At 51.7% G+C, this 12,456-nt stretch overlaps 1 protein-coding gene across 1 annotated transcript in view; it reads left to right on the top strand.

Moving 5' to 3' along the window:
• The first annotated feature begins 332 nt into the window (after positions 1 to 332).
• Positions 333 to 12,456, top strand: part of tmem223 (transmembrane protein 223) — a 53,652-nt gene continuing 41,528 nt past the window's right edge. Inside the window, exons 1-2 of the mRNA XM_085976290.1 lie at positions 333 to 1,729; positions 4,466 to 4,659. Of these exons, the coding sequence (XP_085832416.1) occupies positions 355 to 1,729; positions 4,466 to 4,659 (1,569 nt within the window). The 5' untranslated portion in view covers positions 333 to 354. The remainder of the gene's footprint in view (positions 1,730 to 4,465; positions 4,660 to 12,456) is intronic.

The raw sequence follows: 12,456 nt of genomic DNA on the forward strand, positions 1-12,456 counted from the left end.
TACGGTTGGAAAATAAAAGTACTTCATTGGCTGGAAAGCGGTTTGGGACGTCCTGAGGTGGTGAATGGTGCGATGTATAAATAAATGCAAGGCTTTTTCTTTCATTTTAACTTTTGTGTAAGTTTTGATCAGGGGAAGCAGGCAAAAGACAAAACGACTTTCTACCTCTTTCACTGGGGCAGGTTTGCTGAGCTCCGGCAGGGGCAGATTGACCCAGTCCCCAGGCTTGCCCCGTGGGATCGCCCTGTGCAGCCATTGGGCAGTAGAAGGTGGGCGGAGAGAATCCCCAGGCAGGAAAAGCACAAGGTGTCGCGCCCCTTTTAAGAGGAGGAGTGGGTCCCACCTCCAGGACCCATGGCCAGTGCGGGGCCGAGCCGGCCGGGAGCCCGGGGCTGGGGCTGGGTGAGGATGGGGGCCGGCTGGAGGGTAGGAGCCCGGGGATGGGGCTGGGAGGCGGCTCCCTCCTCGGACAGAGTCCCCGGCACCGCGGCCGAGTGTAGCAAAGGAGGCCGCGGATACAACGTGTCTGGCCCGGGATACAGTCACAGTGTGTCTGGCCCTGGTCACAGTCACAGTGTGTCTGGCCCTGCTCACAGTCACAGTGTGTCTGGCCCGGGATACAGTGTGTCTGGCCCTGGTCACAGTCACAGTGTGTCTGGCCTGGGATACAATATGTCTGGCCCTGGATACAATATGTCTGGCCCTGGATACAGTCACAGTGTGTCTGGCCCTGGCTCTGGTCACAGTCACAGCGTGTCTGGCCCTGGTCACAACGTGTCTGTCCCTGGTCACAACGTGTCTGTCCCTGGTCACAGCGTGTCTGGCCCTGGTCACACTTTGTCTGGCCCTGGTCACAGCGTGTCTGGCCCTGGTCACAGTGTGTCTGGCCCTGGTCACAACGTGTCTGGCCCTGGTCACAGCGTGTCTGGCCCTGGTCACAGCGTGTCTGGCCCTGGTCACAGTGTGTCTGGCCCTGGTCACAACGTGTCTGGCCCTGGTCACAGCGTGTCTGGCCCTGGTCACAGCGTGTCTGGCTCTGGTCACAATGTGTCTGGCCCTGGTCACACACTGTCTGGCCCTGGATACAAAGTGTCTGTCCCGGGATACAAGAGCCTGGGGCCAGGGAGACTGGCAATGTGGATAAGGAGCCTGGCTACAAACGCCCGGGGCCTGGCACACACGCGGGTCGGTGCTGCTATCCATCCAGTTTGTCAGTTAAGTCAGAGCGGCACTGGCAGGAAGCGCACGTTTAATGGTATGGCTGGACAGGGCAGGAATGCCGGGCAATGGGGCTCGGGCACTGCCACCAGCCTGTGGGAGTTGGGCCGGGTTGGGAGCTTGACTTGGCTCGGTGTTATTCCCGGCGTTGGTCAGGTCTGGATGACCCTGTCGTCGAGGAAGCACCACCCCTGGTCGAACGCCACCCCAGGGCCTCTCCGCCCCACCCTGGGCACCAGACCGGTGAGCACCAACGTGCCTCAGGATGTGCTGCTCTTCCTCCACCAGCGGGCAAGGTTCTTCCGCCTCCTGGGCCTCTTCTGCACAGCCCAGTTCCTCTTCTGGATCTACCTAGCCCACTTCGCCTTCACCTCCCTCAAGGACACGGGCTACGAGGAGACGGTTCTCGTGGGAGACCGAGCAAGGAGTCTGCCGAAGATAGGAGGGCTCTCCTTGAATCTGGGCTCCAATAAGTGGCGATACGGCTTCACTACCTCCTGTTTGACTGTCGGTAAGAATCATTTTGACCGGTCTTCTGATGGGGTGCGGGTTCGAGGCGCCTCTCTGTAACTCACCCAAGGGGTGTGTAGGGGAATGTCTCCTCGGGGGGATAACCTCACCGTGTGCTTTGTTAGGTAGAGTCCTTGATTCTTTTACTCTCCTGACCGGCCACCCACCTCCCACCCTCCGTAAACTCCAGCTCATCCCAAACTCTGCCTCTGCCCCGTGTCCTAACTCGCACCCAGTCCCGTTCACCCATCACCCCCTGTGCTCACTGCCCCGTGTCCTAACTCACACCCAGTCCCGTTCACCCATCACCCCCTGTGCTCACTGCCCTGTGTCCTAACTCACACCCAGTCCCGTTCACCCATCACCCCCTGTGCTCACTGCCCCGTGTCCTAACTCACACCCAGTCCCGTTCACCCATCACCCCCTGTGCTCACTGCCCCGTGTCCTAACTCACACCCAGTCCCGTTCACCCAGCACCCCCTGTGCTCACTGCCCCGTGTCCTAACTCGCACCCAGTCCCGTTCACCCATCACCCCCTGTGCTCACTGCCCCGTGTCCTAACTCACACCCAGTCCCGTTCACCCAGCACCCCTGTGCTCACTGCCCCGTGTCCTAACTCACACCCAGTCCCGTTCACCCATCACCCCCTGTGCTCACTGCCCCGTGTCCTAACTCGCACCCAGTCCCGTTCACCCATCACCCCCTGTGCTCACTGCCCCGTGTCCTAACTCACACCCAGTCCCGTTCACCCATCACCCCCTGTGCTCGCGGACCTACATTGGCTCCTGGTCCGGCAACGCCTCGATTTTAAAATTCTCATCCTGGTGTTCAAATCTCTCCACGGCCTTCTCGCCCCCCCTCCCTATCTCTGTAACCTCCTCCAGCCCCTACAACCCTCCCTATCACTGTAACCTCCTCCAGCCCCTACAATCCTCCCTATCTCTGTAACCTCCTCCAGCCCTACAACCCTCCCTATCTCTGTAACCTCCTCCAGCCCTACAACCCTCCCTATCTCTGTAACCTCCTCCAGCCCCTACAACCCTCCCTATCTCTGTAACCTCCTCCAGCCCTACAACCCTCCGAGATCTCTGCGCTCCTCCGATTCTGGCCTCTTGCGCATCCCCCGATTTCCATCGCTCCACCATCGGCGGCCGTGCCTTCAGCCGCCTGGGCCCTAAGCTCTGGAATTCCCTGTCTAAACCTCTCCGCCTCGCTCTCCTCCTTAAAACCTACCTCTTGAACGAGCTTTTGGTCACCTGTCCTAATATCTCCTAACGAGGCTCAGTGTCACTGGCCATAATGGCGTGCGGTACTTAGACAGCAGTGCCGCTAGCGAGCTTTGCCGAGGTTGTGAGTTCGAGCTTCAGGGTACGGTGGCATAGTGGTTCTGTTACTGGACCAGTAATCCCGAGGCCTGGACTAACGATCTGGAGACGTGAGTTCAAATCCCGCCACGGCAGCTGGGGAATTTTAATGTAATTAATTAAATAAACCTGGAATAAGAAAAAAATGCTCGTGTCGGCAATGGTGACCATGAAACTACCGGATTGTCGTATAAACCCATCTGGTTCACTGCTGTCCTTCAGGGAAGGAAATCTGCCGCCCTGACCCGGTCTGGCCTCTAGGTGACTCCAGACCCACAGCAATGTGGTTGACTCTTAACTGCCCTCTGAAATGACAGCTCACCACCACCTTCTCAAGGGCGATTCGGGATGGGCAATAAATGCCGGCCTTGCCAGCGACACCCACATCCCAGGAACAAATAGCAAATAGACGTAGGACTGCGGGTACTGCTCTGTGTGTAGTCTTAAGGTGAATGTTCCGAAACAATGATAAATGAAGTTAATTGCCGGATATATTATTGTCTCTAGCTTTGAATCTGTTAAGAACATAAGAAATAGGAGCAGGAGTCGGCCATTCGGCCCCTCGAGCCTGCTCCGCCATTCAATGAGATCATGGCTGATCATCGACCCTCAACTCCATTCACCGGCCCTATCGCCATATCCCTTGATGCCCTTACTAGTCAGAAATCTATCGACTTCTGTTTTGAATATACCCAATGACTGAGCCTCCACAGCCCTCTGGGGTAGAGAATTCCAAAGATTCACCACCCTCTGTGTGAAGAAGTTTCTTCTCATCTCAGTCCTGAATGGCCGACCCTTTATCCTGAGGCTGTGGCCCCTGGTTCTAGACTCCCCAGCCCAGGGAAACATTCTCCCAGCATCCACCCTATCAAGCCCTGTAATAATTTTGTATGCTTCAATGAGATCCCCTCTCATTCTTCTGAATTCAAGAGAATATAGGCCTAGTTTACTCAATCTCTTCTCGTACGACAGTCCCGCCACCCCAGGAATCAATCTCGTGAACCTTCGCTACACTCCCTTTATGGCAAATATATCCTTCCTTAGGTAAGGAGACCAAAATTGTACACAGTACTCCAGGTGTGGTCTCACCAAGGCCCTATATAATTGGAGTAAGACTTCTTTACTCCTGTACTCAAATCCTCTTTAATGAAGGCCAGCATACCATTTGCCGTCCTAATGGCTTGCTGCACCTGCACATTCACTTTCAGCGACTCATGTACAAGGACACCCAGGTCCCTTTGAGCATCTGCATTCCCCAATCTTTCACCATTTAGGAAATACTCTGCCTTTCTGTTTTTTTTCTACCAAAGTGTTACTAATAAGGGATAGGGAAGTAAATATCTAACTACCTCCCCGTGTGCTTTGTCATTTAGGGTCCTTGATCCTTGCGGCTGGCTGCATATTTTCTCATCGATCCGTGTGTAGCGTCCTGCTCCACCGAGGAGGCCAACAGGCCACGATCTCCAGCTACCAGCTCTTCGGAGGCGCCCGATCCTTCAGCGTGCCACTCCGCGACCTGTCCTGTGTGGCCCACCGCAGCCAGGCGGCCTCGGTCATCCCCGTCAAGGTCAGAGGCCACCGCTTCTACTACCTGCTGGACAGGCAGGGGCAATTCTACAACGTCAAGCTCTTCGACGTCACCGTCGGCGCCTACAGGAGGCTGTGACTGGATGAGGCCGCCCACCTCCCCATTGTCGGGGGGAGGGGGGCGCTGCCCACTCGATCGCCCGCTCAGAGGGGATCCCGCCAGGAACTGAAGTGAACCGCCAATGTTCAGAGACTCTCAAACCCCCGACACCCGCCTGGGGCAAATTGCGGAGCTGAGAGGGCGAGGAGCTCTGAGGACTTTGCAGAGATACAGTGCACGGACTGGGGGGGATGAATCTCTTGAGTATATGGTGATGCTGGGGGTCTCTAGTCCTCTGCAGGCCCTGATCGGCGAAACACGGGCAAGGAATTCTGCTGCCAACGCCTATTTTTTTTGTCTTCCCCTTTTTCTTTCTGTGCTTATTATGTTTCGGGCATGTTCTGGAATCATTATCTTGAGCAGGAAGCTCTCTTCCACAGGCCGACTTGTGTGCCCCCCACCCACACACTGCCCCCCCCCCCCCCCCCAATGATCCGCACCAAGGAACCCAGGAGAACAAGCCCCAGGGTAACCGTTGTACTTACGAGGGACACACTGTAAATAGCACTGATTTGTACTTTAGGCCATTGATCTCTCCGACTGTTGGATAAGTAACACTGACAGACCGGGTGTTTCAGGCTAAGAACTGCAAATCACATTTATTAAGGAGTAAAATTATACGAAAGGAATATGGTTGGGGGGCGACAGTAGATTGGCCAGCTGGTGAACAATAGTTTACTGTTCACCCTGGATCTTGTTTTCCCGGGTTACTTTTATGATTAACTTACGATGTCTCATTCAAAATAATAAACAACTGGCAGTTTTCTGCAGTACTTTAACTGGTTTTCAACCTCAGTGAAATTCTTTGATGTGAGACAGATAAACGCAAGTTCTGCATTTACCTCCGCCCAACCCAACGGAAAATAAGTGGCTTCTACACTGGATCACAGGAACAGGAGGAGGCCATTCGGCCTCCTCGAGCCTGTTACACAGGAAAAGGAGGAGGCCATTCAGCCCCTCGAGCCTGTTACACAGGAACAGGAGGAGGCCATTCAGCCCCCTCGAGCCTGTTACACAGGAACAGGAGAAGCCCATTCAGCCCCCTCGAGCCTGTTACACAGGAACAGGAGGAGGCCCATTCAGCTCCCCGAGCCTGTTACACAGGAAAAGGAGGAGGCCATTCAGCCCCTCGAGCCTGTTCCGCCATTCAATCAGCTCACGGCTGATCTGTATCTTAACTCCATCGACCCGCCTTGGTTCCGTATCCCTCAATACCCTGACCCAACAAAAATCTATCAATCTCAGTTTTGAAATCTCCAGTTGAGCCCCAGCCTCAACAGCTTTTTGGGGGAGAGAGTTCCAGATCTCCACTACCCTTTGTGTGAAGAAGTGCTTCCTGACATCACCCCTGAACGGCCTGGCTCTAATTTGAAGGTTCTGCCCCCTTGTTCTGGACTCCCCCCACCAGAGGAAATAGTTTCTCTCTCTCGACCCGATCGAATCCTTTAATCATCTCAAACACATCGATTAGATCACCCCTTAATCTTCTAAACTCGAGGGAATACAAGCCCAGTCTGTGTGTTGCGTGCCTCTCTGGGCTTTGAAGTTCTTAAGGCATTGAAGGGAAGATCAAAGAATATCTTTCACGTGACTGCACCTGCCCGCCATTGACTCAACTGGAGATTGGGGATGTAGACTGTTGCCTGGCAACCTCATCCTGTTCCTTGTGAATGGCTGGTCCAATTCTCCACGCCTTTCATTCCTCCAGCGAATCAGGGAACGCTTCCTGAACGCCTCAAACCTCAGCCAATCCAATCATAGCGTTCCATCGAGTCTACAGCGCAAAAAGAGGCCATTCGGCCCATCTGGTCCGTGCCGGTGTTTGTGCTCCTCACGAGCCTCCTCCCACCCCTCTTCATCTCACCCCGTCAGCCTCTCCACATAGGGGTGCGGTAGCATAGTGGTTATGTTACTGGGCTAGTAATCCAGAGGCCTGGATCTAACTGATCCGGAGACGTGAGTTCAAATCCCACCACGGCAGCTGGGGAATTTAAATTCAGTTAATTAAATAAATCTAGAATAAAAAAAACTAGCATCAGTAATGGTGACCGAGACCATGAAAATTATTGGATTGTCGTTAAAAACCCCATCTGGTTCATTCATGTTCTTCAGCGAAGGAAATCTATCACCCTGACTCGGTCTGGCCGATATGTGACTCCAGACCCACAGTGATGTGGTTGACTCTTAACTGCCCTCTGAAATGGCTGAGCAAGCCACTTAGTTGTTGGAAATATATCAGCCGTTCCTTCATCGTCGCTGGGTCAAAATCCTGGAACTCCCTCCCTAACAGCACTGTGGGAGCACCTTCACCTCACGGACTGCAGCGGTTCAAGAAGGCGGCTCACTACCACCTTCTCAAGGGCGACTAGGGATGGGCAATAAATGCTGGGCCTTGCCGGCGACGCCCACATCCCGTGAATGAATTTAAAAAAATCCTTCTATTCCTTTCTCCCTCGTGTGTTTATCCAGCCTCCCCTTAAATGCATCTATAATATTCACCTCAACCACTCCCTGTGGTAGCGAGTTCCACATTCTCACCACTCTCTGGGTAAAGAAGTTTCTCCTGAATTACCGATTGGATTTATTAGCGACGATCTTATATTGATGGCCCCTAGTTCTGGTCTCCCCCACAAGTGGAAACATCTTCTCTACGTCTACCCTATCGAACCCCCTTCATAATCTTAAAGACCTCGATCAGGTCACCCCTCAGCCTTCTCTTCTAGAAACATGGAAGATAGGAGCAGGAGTCGGCCATTCGTCCCCTCGAGACTGCTCCGCCGTTCAATGCGATCATGACTGATCATCCAAATTCAGTACCCTGTCCCTGCTTTCTCCCCATATCCCTTGATCCCTTTAGCCTTAAGAAATATATCCAACTCCTTCTTGAATATATTTAATGAATTGGCCTCTACTGCCTTCTGTGGTAGAGAATTCCACAGGTTCACCACTCTCTGGGTGAAGAAATTCCTCCTCATCTCTGTCCTAAATGGCTTACCCCTTATCCTTAGACTGTGACCCCTGGTTCTGGACTCCCCCGCCATCGGGAACATCCTTCCAGCATCTAGTCTGTCTAGTCCTGTTAGAATTTTATAAGTTTCGATGAGATCCCCTCTCATTCTTCTAAACTCCAGCGAGTACAAGCCCAATCGACTCAATCTCTCCTCATACGTCATTCCTGCCATCCCAGGTATCAGTCTGGTGAATCTTCGCTGCACTCCCTCCATGGCAAGAACATCCTTCCTCAGATAAGGCGACCAAAACTGCACACAATACTCAAGATGTGGTCTCACCAAGGCCCTGTACAACTGCAGCAAGACATCCTTGTTCCTGTACTCGAACCCTCTCGCTACGAAGGCCAACATACCATTTGCCTTCTTAACCGCCTGCTGCACCTGCATGCTTACTTTCAGCGACTGGTGCACAAGGACGCCCAGGTCTCGTTGCACTTCCTCTTCTCCCAATCTATTGCCATTCAGATAATAATCTGCCTTCCTGTTTTTGACACCAAAGTGGATAACCTCGCATTTATCCATGTTATATTGCATCTGCCATGCTTCTGCCCAATCACCCAACCTGTCCAAATCATACTGGAGTTTCTCGGCATCCTCCTCACAGCACACACGCCCACCCAGCTTTGTGTCGTCTGCAAACTTGGAGATATTACATCTAATTCCCTCGTCCAGATCATTAATATATATTTTGAATAGCTGGGGTCCAAGGACTGATCCCTGCGGTACCCCACTAGTCACTGCCTGCCACTCGGAAAAAGAGCCGTTTATTCCAACTCTTTGCTTTCTGTCTGCCAACCAGTTCTCTATCCAAGTCAATACCTTGCCCCCAATCCCATGTGCCTTAATTTTACACGCTAATCTTATGCGGGACCTTATCGAAAGCCTTTTGAAAATCCAAATACACCACATCCACTGGTTCTCTCTTATCTATTTTACCAGTTACATCCTCAAAAAATTCCAGTAGATCAGTCAAGCATGATTTACCTTTTGTAAATCCATGTTGACTTTGTCCGATCCGATCACTTTTTTCCAAGTGCTCTGCTATTACATCCTTTATAATGGACTCTAGCATTTTCCCCACTACCGATGTCAGGCTTACCGGTCTGTAATTCCCCGTTTTCTCTCTGCCACCTTTTTTGAACAGTGGGGTAACATTAGCTACCCTCCAATCCATGGGTACCGTTCCAGAGTCTATCGACTTTTGGAAGATGATCAGCAATGCATCTACTATTTCTAGGGCCACTTCCTTAAGTACCCTAGGATGTAGATTATCAGGCCCTGGGGATTTATCGGCCCTCAATCCCATCAATTTCCCTAACACCATTTCCCTACAAATACTGATTTCTATCAGTTCTTCCCTTTCATTGGACCCAATGTTCCCCGACATCTTTGGGAGGTTATTTGTGTCCTCCGTTGCGAAGACAGAACCAAAGTATGTAGTTAATTGGTCAGCCATTTCTTTGTTCCCCATTATAAATTCCCCTGATTCTGACTGCAAGGGACCTACGTTTGACTTCACCAATCTTTTTCTCTTTTACAGTCAGTTTTTATGTTCCCTGCAAGCTTACTCTCATACTCTATTTCCCCCCTCTTAATTAATCCCTTTGTCCTCCTTTGTTGGATCCTCAGCAGCTCCCAATCCTCAGGTTTACTGCTTTTTCTGGCCAATTTATATGTCCTCTCCTTGGATCTTATGCTATCCCTAATTTCCCTTGCTAGCCACGATTGAGTCCCCTTTTTTGTTTTATTTTATGCCAAACTGGGATGAACAAATTCTGTAGTTCATCCATGCGATCTTTGAATGTTTGCCATTGCCCATCCACCGTCAACCCTTTGAGTGACATTCCCCAATCAACCCTACCCAACTCGCACCTCATACCATCGTAGCCTCCTTTATTTAAATTCATTACCCTAGTCTCTGAGTCAACTATTTCACTCTCCATCTTAATGAAGAATTCTATCATATTATGATCGCTCCGACCCAAGGGGCCTCGCACAACAAGATTGCTAATTAATCCTTTCTCATTACATAATACCCAGTCTAAGATGGCCTGATCTCTAGTTGGTTCCTACTGAGGGAGCGCCGCACTGTCGGAGGGGCAGTACTGAGGGAGCACCGCACTGTCGGAGGGGCAGTACTGAGGGAGCGCCGCATTGTCGGAGGGGCAGTACTGAGGGAGCGCCACACTGTCGGAGGGGCAGTACTGAGGGAGCGCCGCACTGTCGGAGGGGCAGTACTGAGGGAGCGCCGCACTGTCGGAGCTGCCGTCTTTTGGATGAGACGTTAAACCGAAGCTCTGCTATCTTCAATGTCTACAGCAACTTGCAGTTATACAGCACCTAAAATGTAATAAAACGTCCCAACGCTCTTCACAGGGGCGTAATGTGTTCCTAATATTAGTAGACCAGTGTATAAAATGTAGATAAGTACATGCGGGAGAAAGGAATAGAAGGATATGGTGATGGGGTGAGATGAAGAGGGGTGGGAGGAGGCTCGAGTGGAGCAGGAACACCGGCACGAAGCAGATGGGCCGAATGGCCTGTTTCTGTGCTGTAGATTCTGTGTAACTTCTTTTCTCTTAGGCAGTCCCTCGGAACCGAGGATGACTTGCTTCCACATTAAAAATGAGTTCTCAGGTGACTGATGAGTCCAATGCGGGACCTACAGTCTCTGTCACAGGTGGGGCAGACTGTGTTTGAAGGGGTGGGTGGGTGGGGTGCTTGGGTTGACGTGCGCTCCTTGTGCTGCCTGCGCTTGGCTTCCGCTTGCTCCCGACAAAGAGACTCAAGGTGTTCGGCGCCTTCCTTCACTTTGTGCGGTCTTGGGCCAGGGATTCCCAGGTGTCAGTGGGGATGTTGCACTTTTTCCAAGGAGGCTTTGAGGGTGTCCTTGAAAGATTTCCTCTGCCCACCTGGGGCTCTCTTGCCGTGCCGGAGCTCCAAGTAGAGCGCTTGTTTTGGGAGTCTCGTATCGGGCATGCGGACGATCTGGCCCGTCCATCAGAGCTGATCGAGAGTGGTCAAAGCTTGTAACTCTATGGGCAGGATTTTCATTCGGACATGGAGGCGGGATTGGAGGCATGTGGGGGGGTTAAAATCCCGAAATCAGGGGGGGCACGAACCCATCCCGCCCCCAACCCGCCTCCATGCCAGTTTCAAAGGAGGCGGGTACCCGACCCGCACTGGGAGCCGCCTCCCCGAGGCAGGAAGGGATTACTGCCAATTAACTGCCAAGTTAGCGAGGCGGGCCATTGGGATGAAGGGCTTGGAGTGTTCGAGATGTCCGGTGTTCAGGTGAGTGATGGGTGCATGAGTGCAGAGATAAGTGTGTTTGGTGTGTGTAAAGAAGTTTTACTTACATGTACTTACCTTTACAGCCTTCCTTCAGGTCTCGGGAGTCCCTCATCTCACCGGCACAGAAAGCAGAATGGCTGCAAGCTGTCAAAAATTGCAGCGTTCAGCTTTCTGTTCCGGGGAGATCTCTAAATCATCCTGAGAGGAAGGAATTAACTTGGAGTACAGATTGTCAGTGTTTGACAGCTTCAAACAGCTGTCAAACGCTGATATTTCATCTGTCAAAAGCTCTTGACAGATGAAATGTCAATCTGTGACGTCACCTGTTGCCGGGTGGCCCTTAATTGGCCTGCTGAGCCCGCTGGGAGGGCTCAACAAGGTCAATCAAGTCAAATTCGCGTGGGTTGGCTAGAACTTGATGGAGGCGGGACTACAACCCCAAAAGTTGTAGTCCCGCCTCCTACCCGCCTCCTCAATGAAAATCCAGCCCTCTGTATCTAATCGATAGAGACTGATTGCTATGACGAGTCAACAACACCATTATTGTGGTATCCTGCGAAGACCGGGATGGGAGACGGTGAACTCGATGGACCTGGGTCTATTTGGGTCTCGCGATTCCTGTGTACCTTTGTCCGCCCCCCTTGAGTTCGCAAGGTGAAGCAGGTTTTGGAAAAGCTCCCCATTAGAACACAAGCGTGCAAGCGGAGCCTGTCTGTGCAGCAGAGCCGACGCTTAAACTAAGATAACACCTCCCTGGGCAACAACCTCTGACACTGGCAAAGCAAGGCTCCAATATAAATAATGAATAGTCAACATGGATTTCAAAACGGGAAAGTCTTGCTCGACTAACCTTATTGAATTTTTGAATAGGTAACAGAGAGAGTAGACAAGGGTAATGCAGTAGATGTAATTTATCTAGATTTTCAAAAGGCCTTCGATAAGGTACCCCATAATAGACTGATGAACAAGGTCAGAGAGTGCGGAGTCAGGGGACAAGTAGCAGAATGGATTGCTGGCTGGCTTCAGGACAGAAAGCAGAGAGTAGGAGTAAAGGGTAGCTATTCACAGTGGCAGAAGGTGGGTAGTGGTGTTCCACAAGGATCAGCGCTGGGACCACTGCCGGTCACAATTTACATTAATGATTTAAACCTCCCTGGACTGCAACCTCTGACCGGAAAAGCAAGGCTCCATTGACAGTCGGCACAAGGTGGCAAGGGTTAATAGCCTTCACTACGAAACGAGTGATTTGCAATAACGTTGTGTAAAACCATTGCATGAGAGAGTGTGTGTGTGTGTGTGTGTGTGTGTGTATATGGAACAAGCTCTCATTATTCACAGAATCAAAGTGTGAAAAGCTGATGGCGTTGAATTT

Source organism: Somniosus microcephalus, unplaced genomic scaffold, assembly GCF_052327205.1.
Source record: "Somniosus microcephalus isolate GS21.2 unplaced genomic scaffold, FLI_Smic_1.0 unresolved_chr2, whole genome shotgun sequence".
NCBI classification, from domain to species: Eukaryota; Metazoa; Chordata; class Chondrichthyes; order Squaliformes; family Somniosidae; genus Somniosus; species Somniosus microcephalus.